Source organism: Nothoprocta perdicaria, unplaced genomic scaffold (genome assembly GCF_003342845.1).
Source record: "Nothoprocta perdicaria isolate Ctin4 unplaced genomic scaffold, notPer1 scaffold_99, whole genome shotgun sequence".
NCBI classification, from domain to species: domain Eukaryota; kingdom Metazoa; phylum Chordata; class Aves; order Tinamiformes; family Tinamidae; genus Nothoprocta; species Nothoprocta perdicaria.
This window is the reverse complement of record NW_020456298.1, coordinates 994,230-1,012,234: the sequence shown is the minus strand read 5'-3', so window position 1 is coordinate 1,012,234 and position 18,005 is coordinate 994,230. Positions and strand designations below refer to the sequence as shown.

The following is an 18,005-nucleotide window of genomic DNA, read 5'->3' as shown; positions in this document are numbered from 1 at the left end:
TACTGCCACTCTTTCTCTACATGATTTATTTATCAGTGAAGACACTACATTTGTTTATGGCAAACCTACAACCTGGGGAGCATCAAATGCAGACTTTTCTCCATCACATCTAAGTCAGGCAGCCTCATTACACATAACTCCTCTAAGATGCAGCTTTTCCTGTTCATTCGCATCCCTAGAACTGCCTGGCTCTCATCTCAGTTACTGCAACCCTTCTTCTTGCCCTTGGCCTCCCTTCTGTGCATGGTGACACCAGCCTGTGCGCTGCCTCGGAGCCCCCCTGCCTGTTTGCTCGGCCACACCAGCCTTCCACCAGCTCCCCCAGCTTCTTTAGAGCACTGGAACCAGGCTTGGGAAATGGAAACCAGCCTCCACGGCTGCTTTAGTCCTCCCAATTCCGCATTCCCTTTAGCTTTTCAGTATGCCAATTCCTCCCTATGCTTGTTCTCAGATGTCGGTCACCCAGCTATTGCTGCCAAACACAGACACTTTTATTTATTGCCATACAACCCTTCTGCTTGTCTGGAAACAGCCACTAGCCTCTAGCAAAGGCTTTCCTTTTGCTCTTCAGTACCCTTCTTACAACCCTGCTGCGTCCTGGCACCACCACTCTCTTAACCCTGCTGCACGAGGCTCCCTTGCTCTGTCTGCCTCRTTCAGGCCTGTGATCCATGGCCTCGCTCTGGCTCCACTACCCAATTGCACAAGCTGGGCTCAGTTTTACTGAGCAAATTACGACTCAGCTGTGGAAAAATATGTCACTSAGAGTTGCAAGGTAAGAAAAGCACCAGCCAGACAGCGATTAGCCGTTACACTATGGCTAGAAGTGGTGTAACTGTTGGGAAGATGATAGCAACTCAAGAAGAAAAATATTTGCATAAGGAGGTATAAAACCTTAAGAAAAATCASCAATTCAGTAACATCAAGCACCCAGCTCATTTCCAAGGAGCAACATGACGATGTGGCCTGCTCAGGCTCCCTGGAAGCAGCCAGTATACAAGTGGTTAGCAGTGTTTCAGTCCTAGCTGTCTGCCGTGTGCATTAGCCAATAAATCATGTTGTATACACAGTGTTTGCAGAGTCTCTGGGCATGCTGGAAGATGCCCACACAACAGTGACTCGTGGAGGGAGGCTACGCCTCCACCTTGCATTTACATGATAAACTTGCTAGGCTTGGGATTATCTTTTTGTTCTGTATTTATACAGCACCTAGCACAGAGCAATTTGATCTGTGGGTGTAGTTCCTATGGCAATACTACTAAGGAAGGAAGGAAGGAAGGAAGGAGGCTCAATTGCCTTCATCCCCTTCAGGCGGAGTTGTACAGAGTGAGAACAGCCACAGAAAGGAAGAGAATATCCCACTGGCCATGTAACTGTGAACAGCAGCAGTAAAAGCCCAAGCAGCACAGACTGGAACTAAGCAACAATCCTCGCTCCCACTTAAAAATAGACACTGGGACTGCCTGCAAACACTCGTAGAGATCTGTGCATTTGGGTTACAATTGATGTTTACTTTTCCCATGTTTTGAAACACATTAGGATTTTAAATTCTGGAGGAATGAATTCGACRGGCCCCCCACACATCTGGAGAAGCTTTAACACTGGCAAGCAGGAGAATTCCTGACTTTCGATGAAGGTTTGAGCCCCTCAGACAGCAGAGATCTATGCTCATTAAGCCGCCAGTGGGTGGGAATCACAGCCATAAAGCAGGCAGGACTCTGCCAGCAACGACGGCCACCAGACTTCCTGGGCCCCTCTCCCAGCCCAGGCCTGACGTTGAGGCCCTGCTCGTCCTGCACGGCACCCGTGCACTCCAAAGGAGCTGTTTCACCCCAGCGAAATTATCTGGGCGCTGCTTGAAGAAACGCATCAGTTCTGGCTGATCTCCAACAGGGACTTAAACAACAGCACATCTGAGCAGCTTCATGAAAYGACATACAGCTGGTGAGCGCTCCTGCGACTCTGTCCTTGAAACCCAACTTCACTCCAGGCTCATTTCSCCCTCCCTTTCCTCTTTCCAAAGGGAACGGGTAAAATCAATGATAGCCGAACATGCGACTCAAGGCACTTATGGGATATGCTGTGAAATTATAAATTCTTCAGGGCATCTTCTCAGATTATCTGAATTCTGATTATTGGTGACTCTGGAAATAAGTGTAAAATCACCACGTTTAGTAAGTTATTTGAGATAGCTGTACTGATCCTGCAAGTAACCCAGAATGAACTACAGCACTTATTATAAAAGCATGATGTTTATATTGTCTTCTTACCTGCTACAACTGACAGACACTGCAAGAAATCAATACATTCTGCTGAAGAAGGACGAGAGAAAGCAGCAGCTGAGGCCTGCAGTTCGAGCCGGGTGCTGAAGTTTGTTCCCAGCTCTGCCACCGATCCGTGGTGTGACCTCTGGTTTGTACTGAGACTGCAGCTCCTCAGACACAGTCATTTTTTTACACTCTCATTTGGGGGCCTCCCTGATCTGGGTGGCTTTCATCAGACACTGCTATAATACGAGCTGTTCATAGGTCAGTAGTGTGGGAAGATGTGAGTTGCAGGGACACAGATATTTTTCTTAATCTGTTTTGACTCATTCCTTCACCAGGGTAAGCAGCGAAAGGTGGGCACTCAAATTCGGTCYCAGCAAAGGGGACACCATAAATCCACGAGAGATGTTTGGCAGAAACATTAGTAAAAATTAAATTAAATATTTTCTTGCTGGAACGTTCTGCCAATGAACAAAACCAAGTCTGTCAAAACCAAGTCATGGAGGGGGAAGAGGGGGTGGTCAGAAGGATGGCCCAGAATAGCCCCAGAGACCAGATTTCATCCCAAGGAATAGGAAATGATACACCCATCTACAAAGTCATCTCTTCTCCTCCTCTGCCATGACGTCAAGGATTTTAAGTGAATAATTAGGTTGATGAGCTAACTCCATTACTGCCTATCATGGCAATTAATATTGCCTGACTCTCTCTGCACTGCTCTCTGCGATCTATGGCCTTTCATTCTGTTGATTGATGACTCTCTGGGTCAGGACCATCTTTGGTTTCTGTCTGCACAGAAGAGCCGTGCTCCAGAACTAGGCACTATGGAAATACCTAATCCTGCCTTTGTGGGGGATTCTGAGTAGGCCACCATTTTTTTATGCTCCTTCTCCATCTGTAATATAACCAGAAAATACTTGTGTCCAGGAGATGCTATGCAGGGGCTAAGTATTGCTTGCTAAGATTTATTAAGATTTTTTTCATGGCCATGTTCATTCTTGTGAGTGACACATAAGAACAAAAGAAAAAGCATGATGTGCCCTACCAGAATGAAATAGCTAACCCTTAATAGTTGGGGATTTTTAGCATTTTTTGATAAGTTTTAGTGCTATATCTAGAATGAAAAAGAGACTTACAAATCACTTTTATATACATCTTTTAAAAGCACGCGTTCTAGACTTTTTGAGAGAAAAAGAGGGAAATAAAATTGACAAATACAGTTTTGGTTTAAAGAGCATGACTTATTCCTCAAATACTCCAAGAAAGAAAAAGGAAGCTTTCCAAGCGATTATTAAACAGAAGTAAAGACATCAAATACTGATTAGAATCACATATTAGCAGCAATCCACAGGTAGGGAAGCRCACCGGATGGTCTGCCCCCTGCCTGAGCTTGTGCTCAGACCTGTAGGAGCTCTGCTGAACAACCACCCTAAGTGCTCCTGCCTCTGAGAGCAGCAGTGCTSTCAAGGGAAACAGACCTAATGGGTCTGCCCGTACAGAGCTGCTCTGGGAGCGTAACTGTACAGTGCTTTGCAAGTCAGGTTCCCCCTCAYGCCTTACCAGCTCAAATACTTCTGTACTGAGGAGTTAATATTGTGAAAAAAATAGCTGATGTTTATAAGAGAGCTCCCTCACCCTCCTACCTGCCTTGCCCTGCCTTTGYACTAAGCTGATTTCCAACCGCTGGAGCATCCTGACCCTGCAGTGCCAMGGGAATCCCACGGGCTGCTGCTGCTGGGATGAACACGGCCTTGGCGGGCAGCACCGGGGCTGCCTGCATGACCACAGGTGGGGAGACACAACAACCACGGCATCTGCACAGGTAGAAACCAAGTTCCTAAGGTGAGGTGCCCATGCCACACAGATGATGTGTGACAGGGTAGGAATTCACTAGAGATCCTGTAACCAAGCAATGTGTTTTGAAGAAAGAGGGAGCTTTCAGACAGCAAGTTGCTGATCTTAGTGTTTGGCATTTTATGTTAATGTTTTCTCTACATACAATACCAACGTAAATTGTTCTGCCTGACTGAAAATGGTAACKAAGAATGCAAAAAGGATGGTCAAGCAGGAGAGCCAGCAGTGACTGCAATTTCCCCAGCACTTAACGTGGACAAGGAAGGATCGCTCCCGGAGCTAGGCCAAGGCTTCCAACAAGGCCAACAAAATCACCTTCTGCTCTTCCACAAATGAAGGCTGCCAGCCTCATTGGGGTGGGCTCCCATCATGGAAGGGGAAGCTGCAACAGGAAGGGCAACCCAACATACTGCGAGCTGAACTCACTGATCTCACAGGAACAGAGAACAAGAAATGAGGTGACCCCAAGCCCTCCCCTGCAGCAGCAGTTCTTCCCACACATGTTTCCAGAGTCAAAGACAGTGAAAATGGCACCGCTAACAGGGCAGCTTTGCGGCCTATTTTGCCAAAGTCAGTCCTCTTTCAGCAGGACATTTATTTTCCTTCTAAACCTCTAAAAATTTTGCTCATGTTCTTAGCTGCTGTAGAGGCACATTTACATTGCCTGAGTGATCTGCCCTTCCTGCATGTTCCCACTTGGTTAGCTGACCGTGAAAGGTACTCAACACCAAAGTTATTCACTGCAAAATGAGGCCTTGCTTTGGAAAGTCTGAGGCAGAGGGACAATCTGCAATTGGGTCTCCACCCCAAAACAGAGACTTAATTGTCAGTGGTGGAGTCATTTGCACTACAGGAGCCTAAGCTAGGAGAATAATRTATATATATTATTTATACTGTTCATATAGAAGAGTAGTCTAATATATATTATTTATACTATTCATATATAAATCTATGCACTTTCTTGTACCCACAAGCAATATTTGGTTTTTATGCCACTTCTGTTCCATAAATGATTTACTGAGCAGAAATTCTAACCAAGTGCCATTTGCTTATAAAAAGCAAGTGATAAGCCSTTAGAGAGAAGTGCATTTTGGTGTATTTACACCAGAAAAAAAAAACAGTGATTCACAGTTTTGTTTATGAGAACAAGCAAAGAGAAGAATCTGGGGAACTCAACCACTTAAAATTATGAAGTGTCCAGTGAGCTGCCGACTAGGAGGTTTACATGGCGTTCATCTAAATGTGGCTTTTGTGTTGAGAAAACCAACCAACCAACCAGATCTTTTCATCAAAGGGAAAAAAGAGACCCCTGGGAAAACTAAGGTGTCCACAAATAGATATTTTTAACATCACACAAATCACAAAGGTTTAGAGGACCTCGCTTCGGGYCAGGAACATCAAGAACCTCTGGAGGTTCCTTCCCTCTTCATGAGGCAGTATGTTGCTCTCTCCCTTGCCTGGACTGCTTTCCCTGTTTATAAATAGATTTTTTTTTTCAAACATTTGAAACAGAATTAGCCTGAATTATAAAGTGTTTAATTCCACATTTTATCCTGAATAAAATGACCCTTGATATCAACATGCAGAAGCAATGAGAAGATTCATCCAGTGTTGCAGAATTTCCAAATGTTTCCAGGGGGAAGTGGTGGGGTTTTCTTTGAAAGCTCACAGGTGGCAAAACCAGGGAGTCTGTCCATTAGCAACAAGACCTTCCTGATGATGGCAGTTTCACAAGAGATGGAGGGGAAGGTGGGCTTGCACATAAAAGGAAAAATGCCAAATGATTTTCCTGTTTAGATYAGTTCTCTCTGTATGTTAAACATAGAAAAAAAAAGTCCCTTTTTAATGCAGTAAATAATATAATGATCACCAAAGAAGTGCTCTGGATTCATCAAGTTCCTTTGTTAGAGTCCAGGGAAGGTAGTAGCACTTCTGTGCTAAATGTGGGTGGAATTTCAAATGTACCACAGTGRAAAACACTCCTCCCATGACTAGGCTTTTCCATGTTAGCATGAATGTTCATGGTCCTGAATATTCATTTTAACCCTTCTCTAAGGTCCCTATCACCCAACCATTTTAGCACAATGATAATTAGRGCCAAGCCATGGAATAAAGATAGAAGGCTGTTAAGGAGATTCTGGATGTCATTCAGATGAGTGAGTATCTATTTCACTAAGGGAGCAAGAGGCTTAGAGGGGTGCTGAGCATCAATTCTGTTTCAGTTGACATTTTGCTAATTTACTCTCAATGGACAGGAAGAGAAATGCAACATATTTATAGTTCAGAATCTGAATCCTCTGGCACACCTGAAGATTTATTAGTCTGGTGGTGACTGGCTGAGGGTGGGCATGGCAAGGAAGAGCCACAAACTTTATTCTTTCTGTAACCATTATGCTTCAGTAATAAGCTATAGGAGGGACAGATCGAGTTCACCTTCAAGATAAGGATGCTGCCTCTGTATAGCAAATGACTTTACAGAAAACTTGAGAACAGAAACTTCCAAGGGCACTGCACAAGGTGAACCTATTCTGTTGGACAAAACAAGTGCTGTAAAATCTATGTGRAAGATGTGATTTTAATTTTCTTCTTATGGTAAATTGCACTGCTGAAAATGTGATCTGTTTCCAGGTAGTCTCTTTTCTCACATATCTTTCTAAAGAGCTGTAGTGATTCGCATACCAGATTTTACTGTGCACAAATGTTCAACCACAGTACCACAAGCCCTGCAGTTCTGAAATGCATTTGGTCTAAGTAGTCAGTGTATATGTCATACTTGCATTTCAGAATCATTGCTCTGACACCAAGTTTTCACAAAAGCTTTTAAGAAAAAGAAATATCAAAAAATATCCACCCTCCTCACTCCTAGGTATCAACATAAATCTTCAGATTTTCTAGAGATCTTAAAAAATACATCAGCAACTGCAAATTCTGAGAATTTGAAAATTTATCCCCAATGCTTTACAACATGCCAAATACAATTTTTTTTAAACATGCCTCTCCTGCTCAAGCTCATATGTCATCCTCAAGCCATGTCAAATTTTCTTTCTTTGGCAGAGGTGTGGAGGTGTAATACACAACCCTAGTAACATGCTGCTCAGAGGAAAATGGTTAGCCTGATATTACATTGACTTAGCCTTTCGGATATAGCTGGTGATCACAGATCCAGTGTTATCCTCCTTGGAAAAAGGAGATGGCTCATTAAAAAGGACCAGTGTCAAAGCACCTAGATGTCTAGATAAACTCGGGATGTACAAATGGACAGATCCTGTAACTGTTTCATTTTAATGAGCTTAGAGCTGGCAGACAGAGGGGCAGTGTTAGAGAAAGGCATCCCCAGAGAAATCACACAGCAAAGAGGCCATTGGGAACTTGTTGCCACCAGCCTCCAGGTCTGGTATTTGAGAGTCACGCGCCTGCTGCATCCAGGCTGTAGCTCCTGACAAYGAAAAGAACAGAGGTGACCCCTGATCCACAGCTTGTGTGCCTCCTAGGAGCTCACCAGGAGATCTTAAGGGGTAAAACCCACCTGGCAGATGAAACCAGTGGACGAGCACTGCCGAACCCAGAGACTGAATTTCCTCTTTTTCCTCTTGCGAAGCTCCCTCTCTGTGCATGTGGCAATGAAAATGGGATCCTCGTCAATCAGGGGCTCATGGAGCACCTGCAGTTTAAAAGAAAGAGGGGAAAAAAAGAAAAACAGAAGAGTTCAGAATTCCTGAAAAGAAACGGCACTTTATTCCATGGAAACACAATCTCTGCATCATTTCTGTGCACAGCAAGGAGCATATGAAGGAATTCATATAAATCCCTCATAATTTTGTTCAATGCTTCCACAAAAAGCTGACCAAGTCCCCTCCTTTGTGGATGGCTGCTCTACATTTCGTTTGCAAGTGTGGCCAGGCACAGCTCTGCGCCTCTCACCAGCAGCTACGGTTCATCATCCCAAACGAAGCAGAGTTCAGAGGAGCTGGGGTGAGGGAGGTATCAGTGATGCTCCTTTCAGCTTCATCACAAGCTCAACCTTGTTTAAGCAAACGTCTTCCACCCGAACACCCCCTATAATATGTTGCAAGGGACAGTCCATGTGCAAAGCAGGAGAGAAATTGAGAGAGAAAGTGTTTTTGGTTTTTTTTTTTTCCTACCACTTGGGGTGGTAGAAAAAGCGGCATTTTTCCAGGTGGCAGCAGCTTCACTTCAGGCTCTCTTGCCTCAAAAATGGAAAAATTTGACAAAAGGAAAGAGAAAGGAGAAGACACAAGGATAGAAAAGGACGATGTAGACTAGAGCAAGTAACAAATGTCTGTGAAAATGAAACTCTTTTGCACTCTGAATTCAGAAGATGTAAATGGCTCTCTATTGCTTACAGCCATTTCGTTTCTCTCAATTTACTGTGCACCAAAATTGTTAGGTTTTATACTACAAAACACACCTGTTAAAAAGTGCTATTTYCTCTTTGCAGGCCACAATCCATAGTATCTTTAAAGACATGTATAAAAAAAGTCAGATGGGTTGTGCCCTAAGGGAGCCCATTCTTTTCCAGTTTTCCAGGTCCTCTGGGAGCTCTGTCAGACACAAGGATCCGTAATGCAAAGGCTGTCACTCTTAGACAAGCTCTTTCAGTGTTTGCACGTGCTGCTCCTGTGCATTCACTCCGCATGAGAGCCCCTCTCCAAGAGCCCGGTGACAAGAATSAGAGCTGCATTTGCAAGGGAGCTGCGTTTGCAAGGGAGATGGGAGTGAGCAGCTAAGCACCACCCAGGAGGTCCAGGAGGCCAGAGGCCACCACCCAGGAGGTCCAGAGTATCTAGGAGGCCAGCAGCTGCTCAGATGCTGGTTGAACATCACTGTCAGCCCAGAATGGGCACCCATGCCCTGCCTGTGCAGTGGTGGCTGCACATGTACATTTATGTATCTCTGTATGCATCTCCACTTCTTCACAGCTCACAGAGCATTTACAGGCCCATCTGAAAGCACTCTTGTGAAATGTGCACATTAAGCACTAAAATGTAACACTACATGCAGATGTCAGCACGGAAAGTCACATACAAAACTACTTGTTCTTGAATCTGCAGCTGCCCCATTACCCCACTGGCACCAAGCCCCATTCCTTTCTCGAGGCCCACATCAAACACTGCCCTTTCTTTCGGAGAACCACCTGCAATGTTTTGCAATTCTACCTCAGAGTATGGACAGTGATTTGCAAATATTAGTCTTGACCTTATTCTTTTACGGTTTTCTACCTCTTCCCTGCAGAGGGAGAAATATATCCCTTGGGATGGAGTTCTACATGCTGTTAGGAACCYCTCAGATTCGGAAAGGCCCTCTTACCTGCTAGATCCTGCCAAACGGTGGGATGCAACCGTTAATCTCCTCCACTGTTGGATGAGGAGCAGCAGATAAAATCTTCTCTTACACTGCCCTTAGYTCAAGTTCTTGTTTTTATATCAGAGCATCAGTTACAGCAGCTCCACTGCATATTTCTTATCCCCCACACTAAGACAGCCTAAGGCCTGACAGCCTTCAGTTTAGAAAGCAAAACTGGATTTTGAAAACCATCCTCCTCTTGCCCACCCTAAGCCCAACCTTCTCCTAGTATCCCCTTTTTTCCTACCTGTTTAAATTCTCTCCATTCCTTTGCAAGAACCCCCTAGTAAACTGCTGGAAAGGGGGAAGGAAAACTKAAGAGAATAGCGCAGGATTTGCTCTTGCTGCTAACAGTGAACGTTGCATCTCTCTCTCAGCATCTCTTCGTACATGGAACAAACAGGCACTGTCTGGTATGTCTTCCTTCTCCATTGTAAATCTTTTCCAAACTTCTTTACACCTTGCACTGTACTCTCATCACAGTCCAAACAGGCTGGTAGGCAAAGACTTGAACCACTTGAAGACTTGAACCTCTAAGTATGCTGCACCTCCCCTGCCTGAGATAATAAACCAACACGTGCCTGACACCTCATGTTCACCTGGCTCCATGACTGTCCCTCACACAAGCTGTATCTTCAGCCTGTCCCCTAGAGGAACTGCCTTGGCTTGCTCTGCTTTTCAGTGGGTCCCATCCCGCTCTGCACACAGCCCCTGGGGTAAATGGACCTGCAGGCACAGACTCAGCTACTATTTCTGCAGCAGTAGCTTGCGTTTCTGCTTCTTTGCCTCAGAGCTACTCCTGTCCAAACTAAAATCTCTGCTGGTCTCTGACATTTCTGCTCAGGTTTCTAGCTGTCAATTCTGGTTTTGCTATGCTACATTTGAGAGCAGCTCCCTTTTCTTAAGGCAACTTCTCACCATCTCTTTTTTGGTCATTACACACTCCTCCTCCTGCAGATCACTGATCAGTGAATCTGAATGTCAGTCTTTACCTCCAACTCCTTGCAAGGTCGTCAGAGCGAAGCAGTGCCTGCATTTTCTATGCTTTCTGAGCAATACATCTAAATTATATAGCTTTTCCGACTGACTCACATAGTAAAGTTTTAATTCAAGCTCACARGCATTCTGCAAGTTTTCCTTTTGGCCTCAACATAAGGCAATTCTGCTCTTCTGATTTCTGCTCTAATTTCCTTGTCCATCATGCTGTCCACATCATTTAATTTTACCTCTCTCTGCTAACTCTCCTCCAACATATCTAACTTCCTCTCTCCTCACTTTGCGAGTCTTGCATAGCCTAGCAACATTGTATTGACCACCGTTGTAAAACTTGAAAGGTTAATTCCCACCTCCACACGAACCATGAATTCAGGCTCTTCTGTCCATTTATTCAATCTTCAATCAACTTATTCTGAAGAAAAGATCAGTTCTTACCATTAATTAATGTCCATTACAAGTAATTTGAAAATAACCACAAAGTTTCATCGTTATTTGCTGTCATACTCTTCACAAAATCTGGTTTTACCCATTAAAAAAAAAGAAGAATCAGACACATAGGTATGAGTTCACCAAGATCTTAYAATTCCACAATGCCTATACAAACTCAGCATTTAATCACGAGGACATTGAATAGCTGAGATTTGATCCAAATGGTATTTCCCTCTTGATGTTTTCAGAGAAGCTGTCACCAGGTGCCGTGAGCTGGGACAGGAAGGACCATGCTGAAACTGCTTAGTTGCTGTGTATGATACCAYTGAGAATGGAGCACAAACAAGCCCTTCAGTACATGGCCACATTAGAGCACCAGGCTTTTGAARCAGGAGGTTGGAGCTGCCTCTTCATTTTTGCCTTGCTGCCTAAGGTAAAGATAAGSTAAGTCAGCAGCGCTCATGTTTTTGATCACTTCCAATTCATATTTCACTAAGTACCTGCAGAAACGTTTAGTTTCAGGATGCTGAAAAGGGRGTATTTTGCAGGGAGTGGGAAAGAAATGCAAGGAATTGTGCTCCTGACCTCTGCCGTTCTGGCCAGGGAAACCACAGACAGCAATCCTGTCTAGTCACATCCCACTGACAAGAGCGTAAGCGCTCAGCAGGCAAAGGAGGATTTGTGAGCAGCGGTGATATTTTCTTGAGCTCCTCTGGTTTCTGCAGCTCAGTTTATATCCTTGACAGGTGAGTACCCTTGAATTTGTTTCAGTATTTCATCTGAGCTCAAACAGGACACTGTCTGATTTCAGGCAGCCAGCTCTAGACAGTAGCATCGCTACCAAGCAGCAAACTGAACCCATGACTCCACCTCTTGTGGCTCAAGCACAGGCAGTAGTGATTTATATACCTGTCTGGAGGGAGGGATAGGATCCAGAGAATATTCCCATCATGCTTATATAATSTAGGTCATAACTCCATTTCTTCCACTTCTGAAATTGAAGCTAGCATTGCCAATCCACAATTATATTGTTCTGCCTTTTCAGTGTGTTCATAAGCTAGAGAGTAATTATTTCCTTGTTTGCTCAGTATATTTAGCAAAATAATTATAACTCACTAGAACGTATGCTTTGTCTTGGTATATTGGCATAGTTCTCTCTCTGCTTAGCTCCCTTTCACAGAAGGCACGATGTCATTTTCGCCTGCCTGTTCCCTGGGTTCACACGTAAGAAAAGACACTAAATATTTTCTGACGCAGGAAATTCCATTTAAAGAGTCTTACCTAGTTTCCCAAAGGAAAATATCAGGAATATAGAAGAAATTATTGTGAAGGCAGGTGATAAACTGTCTGCCTGATACTATTTGCTCTGTCCACACCAGTCGGGTGAACAGGACATTTCCCTAACTTGTGCTCTGTGAGGCCACATTGCCAAAGGAAGAAGTAGTAGAAGGCAGTAACGAGTCTACCTGCAAACCTGCAAGCCTTGCAGCATTCAACAGGAAGAATCCTGGGTCACTTATCTGCTCGATGCCATTTACAAGACATTAGGGTACAAGGAACCAAAACTCCCTCCAGGCAAGCACAAAGCCGTGTGCTGCAGGATCCCGTGGCAGCCTCACTCGAGCTTTCTTCCTTGCATGGTCCAGAGCTAGCCTGAAGCTGGAGCACAGATTGARGCTCAGGCACAAATAATGTGAACACCACAGATTTCATGCCTATAATATACATATTCCATAAGCAACAAAGTTCATTTTTGAACACAGAACTCCAAATCTTCACTGATCCTGGGTCTCCTTCCCCAAAATGCTTTCAGAGGCAACAGATCCACTACCCATCTGACGGTATTTTCCCTTGCCTGTTCCTGAAATTGGATTATTGTTTCCAGTCTCGCTAGGCCTGACATTCTGGATTTGATGTTTGCTGCTGTTCACTGACCTGTACTCCAGACAGTTTCCGGGATGTGTCTTTCCCGCTCTCCCAAGCCTCTCGCGACACGCGGTGTGTGACCCTGGCCGATGCCACCTGCAGCAGCGGGAGGCACAGGGCTTCTCCCAGGAAGGCCTCTRGAGGTCCCAGGAGGCTGCCGGTGCTACACTAAGCTATTTTTAACAACAGATTCAAAACCTTTTTCCCTTCTCAGAGTTATTTTTGAAGTATCAGAGTGTTTTTTTGTTCTGCTCAATATCCCTGAAACAAGCTGTATAGAAATCACTGATGTCAACACTGAAAAGACGACAGGAGAGTACAGGAGGAAGGGAGAGAATTTGACTGTCTCGTTTTTACCTCTCCCTCCCCTCCTTTTCTTTTAAGTAGCATCTCCTTCCTAAGCTAAGCAGAAGTGTGCGTTTTGCCTGTGGAGATGAGGATGCTTTGCCATTAGAAATAGGGGGCGATGGGTTTCATCAATTCAGGTTGCAAACCTTGTTTAGGAGGGGGAAGGGAGAAGGGCTGTACATGCAAATCAAATTTTACCCTCTAATGGATTTGCACTCGCAGCAGGTCCCAGAGCCCACCATTATAAGCATTTGCATTAGACACAGTGATCACATTTCTGAACCCTTTATCTCCTGCCCATTGAAGTCAGTGGCCATCAGGATTAGATTTCATATCTTAATGAGAGCTTGGTCCAAACAATATCGTGTTTTTAACTGCCTGTTTTGTCTTGATGTAAATATAAGCCTGACTAAGTGAGAACACTCCTGCCTCTCTTCTCCCACATCTACCCTAATAGCTTTYTGGATAGCTGCATCTGCTATGCATTTGCCCTGAATTTTACAGAAATTATTTTTATTGTCTAGAAAAGAGAACTCTCCAATTACCCCCCAGTTACTCTCAATCCTATTTTTAGGCACACTTGAATTGGTAAGAGGTATCTAAGTCTTTACTTGTTTTATACAGTAGGCACAAAACCTGATGCTTTTTGGAGGAAAAAAGGTAAAAGAGGAGACACACAATGCCCTTTCCCGACTTTCTGAAAACTGAGAGTTGATTAAAAACTTACTGCAAGCGGTAACATTTATGTCACATTTGTCCCTTTTCTTCCCAGACTTTTGAATGTGATCAGTTCAACAGCTCCAAAAGGAGCATTGCRGTGCTTCCTGCCACACAGTAGTGGAAGAAAGCTTAAGCAGGGTATGTTGAATGTTAACAAAGAAGAGATTTCTTTGCACTTAAAAAAAAGAAACTGTTCAGCGGTTCCTATACTTAGTTCTTTACATTGTTAGCCCAGTCTACAGAACAGATTTCCTATAGAACAGCTTTCTGCCGGACACCTAATTCTACCCGGAAAATTCAACAAGGACTTGTTCACTTTTATTTTGGTAGCCTAAAAATATCTCCAGTTTATTGGCCTTCTGTTTGAAAATACCCATGGCAATGATTTCTTCTACTGCAGCATCACCCATCATCCAAAATCAGGACTGGCACAAGGCCCAGGCCGTGCTGCTGAGCGCAGCTGACACTTGCAGTGAGCAAGGACAGCGACCTCCCCTGCCCATTCTCCCTTTGCCTTGTCAGGAGGAGCTGGCTGTGCCACAGCTGCTGCTGCTTGTGCTGGGCTGGACACGTGGCAGGAACCGACTGCTAAGGTCAGTGGAGAGGCTCATCCCTCCTAACAAACACAGATTTGGCCTCCAACCCACACCCTATAGCGGGAGCAGCTGCAGCCTCTCCCTCGTGCTGGCTGTGCCACCCCTGCCCTGCCTGCTTTCCCCCTTGCAGGAGCRGCCTGCAACCTCTCCGTTTCAGAGCAGCCAAGTTCAGCCGTGCCAACACCGCTGAAAACTCTCCAGGCTTGTTTTGCCTGCTAAAGCAAAGCAGCCACAGTGCTGAGAACATTCCAGGTATCTGCACTGCAGAGCTATAAGTCAGGTGGTGCCAAGCGCCCRCGTAGGATGGTGCCACTTTCCCTCACGCTTCGTGGCGGCACTGCAGCCCCGCTCCAYGCTGTGAATCCTTAGCTCTTTCTACAGGCAGCCCTGCTCTGTACATTCAACCACAGCGAGACAACTTGGGGCACATAGTTCAGATGCTCCCTGGCAACAGGATAACTCTCACCTGGGTTTGGGAAGGTCTAAAAGCAGAGTCGAAGCCGTTCTGCAGAGAGTCCAGAAAGGGCTGGATTTTGTAGAGGCCGTGCGTGGTCTGGCTCGAGCGGAAGGCCACAATGTGGAAATACTTCAGGATCTTCTCAAACCGTGACTGTGTCATGATAAGTGCAATGCTCCTGTTGCTGTAGAAGCCACTGCTCCAGATGCTGAGAACAGACTCACAGTGGTGGATGCTGGTTGATATCATATAGCCTAAAAAGGCCTTCATTTCTGTCAAGGTAACATCAATCCAGGCATCGTCACTGCCAAACCTCTCCTGGTATTTCTTGGCATACATGTTGGTTTGGACCACCATGTTCTTTAGTACGTTGTCAGGAACAAAGAGCTGAAAAAAGTCCATGGCACTGGCAGTTAAGGGCATTTTTCGTGTTGGACCTAGGACAAAAGCAGAAAGGGAAAATAATCTCAGTCCTGATCATCACAGCTATGTCTGCTCTAGGAATTTAAAGCAGGACCAACTTGAATACTTGACATAAATTATCATATTCAGATCTGAATCAGCTCCCTAGTCACAGATGTAATGGAAACACAAGGAGTTTCCATTCCATTCGGTCATGAACACTGCAGGTCAATACTCGACTTTAGCTACCAGGAGAAAATGATCTGGGCAGACACAGTACTTAAAGCAGTGACCATCAGGTCAGTAAGGCACCTCAACAATCAGGATGCTTGGAAAAATCAGGTCAAAGTGAGGCCATGTCAGCCAATTCCTTTGAAAGTGCATCCTCCAACTGATATAAGTACAACACACACTGAATAGTTCCTTCATTTTGCAAACTCGTTAGCTCCTAAGAACATTTAGAGGAAAGAGGGAAGAGGTTTGTGAGCTAACATGTTTAATCTTTCCACATGCACAGTGTCTGTATCTCTTCCTCTCAGCTGCTACCGTGGCCTTCTTTTCCTGGATAGTCTTTTATTTAAAATGTGTTAAAGCAGCTCCTGTCCTGTGTTGTCCAGAAGCAGAGATATCTGTGCCATCCAGCGTCAACCTTGCCTCCATCCCAGGTTAGACAACTGCCTTGCACTCAGACACTGATCCCACCTTCTCTTTGTTATTTTAAATTCCTCCTCAGTTCACTATCATTAATCCAGCAACTTTCCTATCTGCTCCTGCAGAGCTTTGCAGATCACGTCCCTGCACTTTGAAGTCCCCTATTTATGCCACCACATTTTAGAGCCTCATTCCTCATACCCTGATATCCACAAGAGACAGCACGCGCTAACAGCCCGAGTCAAAAACATAACGTGGCTAGTTTTACTGCCCCACATCAGGTGGAATATTTTAGATGGAATATTTTTTCATGCATGCAGTCCTTTTCCTCATATAATACAATAAACCTTGCAGTCCCAGGCTATCATTACTCTGCTTTTTCTACAGATATTGTACCTTCTCGGCAGTTTTCAAATATTTAGGGGRAAGGGGAAGGTGGGGGGCACCTTCCCTTTGGTAGCATCATAGCAGTGTGAAAAGGTAACGCATTCAAACACTAGCTTACATTATGCTGAATTAGAAACATTAAGCTTGTCCTACCAAGTAGACCCAATCCCCACAGCCCTCTCTCCCATCCATAAGCCATTCAAGCACCATCTTCCATGCCCACCATGGCAGTGCCTTTGTCACCAGGCAAAGGCTAAGGGGAGAAAGGGTCCTGTTCTCCTGCAGAAGCTGTGCCACTTTCAAACACACAAATTAATACAGCAAGAGGGGCAGTATGTTCTTACCCACAGCCTCATCCATTAGGTCATGAGCAGTCCTACATCCCTCTTGCAAAGGATAATCTGGGGTTAAAAGCAGGACCATAGAAGTTGGATCCAATAAATACTGTGCATTAGTTCAGCAGCRTCCTTTCAGTCTCACATCTGTCTATACAACATCTTCATGATTAGAAGCAGAACGTGTATGTTATCTCATTTAGAGCTCTGYCTAATGGCAAAGAGCCCTCCTTGCACCACATGGCTGCTTGAATCTCAAGCTTCTGTTCTAACTGAATCAGGGCAAGACATTTGGGATCTGTGATCTGGAACCGCAAGGATTCRTTAACGTGTGGGTTAGGTCACATGCTTTTGTACACCCTGCATCTCAGTTCACTTGCTTAGTCATTGCAAATTGCAGAAACGTCTCATGAACAGTATTATAGGATCTACAGAAACACTGAGCGTGGCTGTTCTTTGGCCATTCTTTGGCCTTTATATTTGCACATATCCTGCTAAGCAGGAAGAACACGAGTTATTAGAACTATAGCCCAAAATGATACCAAAGTGTTAATGTGATAAACCTTCACATTGGAGAGTACCAAACAAAAGCAAACACAAGTGCATTTTTTTTTTCTTAACTACAGCAGGAAAAAAAAACATATGTTAAAAAATAATTCCCAGTTTTAAATTGTGGGATTAAGAAACTGTAAGTAGTTCAGACAAAAGTGCATTCCTCTATATAGCAAGAAGAGAGTGGAAGAATACCACAAAAAATGTTCTAGATAGAACATAGCAGAAAATCTCAGTTTAAATGATAAAAGGTTTCCTTTATCAGGTGAAAACTATGGGGCTAGAATAGATACACTCACTTAACCTTAACTGCTATTCCAATAATAAAGCCAGTCACAAAGACTTCTTTTGATCAGGAGATTTATATTCCGCGAGCACACACTGCACTGTTGCAGCTGACATAAAATGCTCTACAAATGATTGTGTATGAATGACTTACAGCACACCACTTTCTCCTTCCCCACAACCTGATTAGGTTTTGACTTGCTACGAGATCTGTGGCTTCCTGACAAGGACCCGCTGTGCCGAGCACGTTCTGACTTGGATATGAAGTCCTGAGCAGCAGCTGTGGAGTTCAGCTCCAGCATCCAGGTAATCTTCCTGCTGGAGCACAGAGGTGGCTTCTAAGTTCTTGCCTGCAGAAGGGCAACGTTTCGAATGTTTCTTGCCTGGTAATCACATATGCAAGTGCATTTTCAACAGCTGTAGGAGTTTACCCCAA

General features: G+C 44.5%; 1 protein-coding gene across 1 annotated transcript in view; it reads right to left on the bottom strand.

The window, feature by feature from the left end:
- PGBD5 (piggyBac transposable element derived 5) overlaps positions 1-18,005 on the bottom strand; it is a 59,915-nt gene that overhangs the window by 16,803 nt on the left and 25,107 nt on the right. The window contains exons 2-3 of the mRNA XM_026053403.1: positions 14,967-15,394; positions 7,648-7,782 (exon numbers count right to left, since the gene is read on the bottom strand). Of these exons, the coding sequence (XP_025909188.1) occupies positions 7,648-7,782; positions 14,967-15,380 (549 nt within the window). The 5' untranslated portion in view covers positions 15,381-15,394. The remainder of the gene's footprint in view (positions 1-7,647; positions 7,783-14,966; positions 15,395-18,005) is intronic.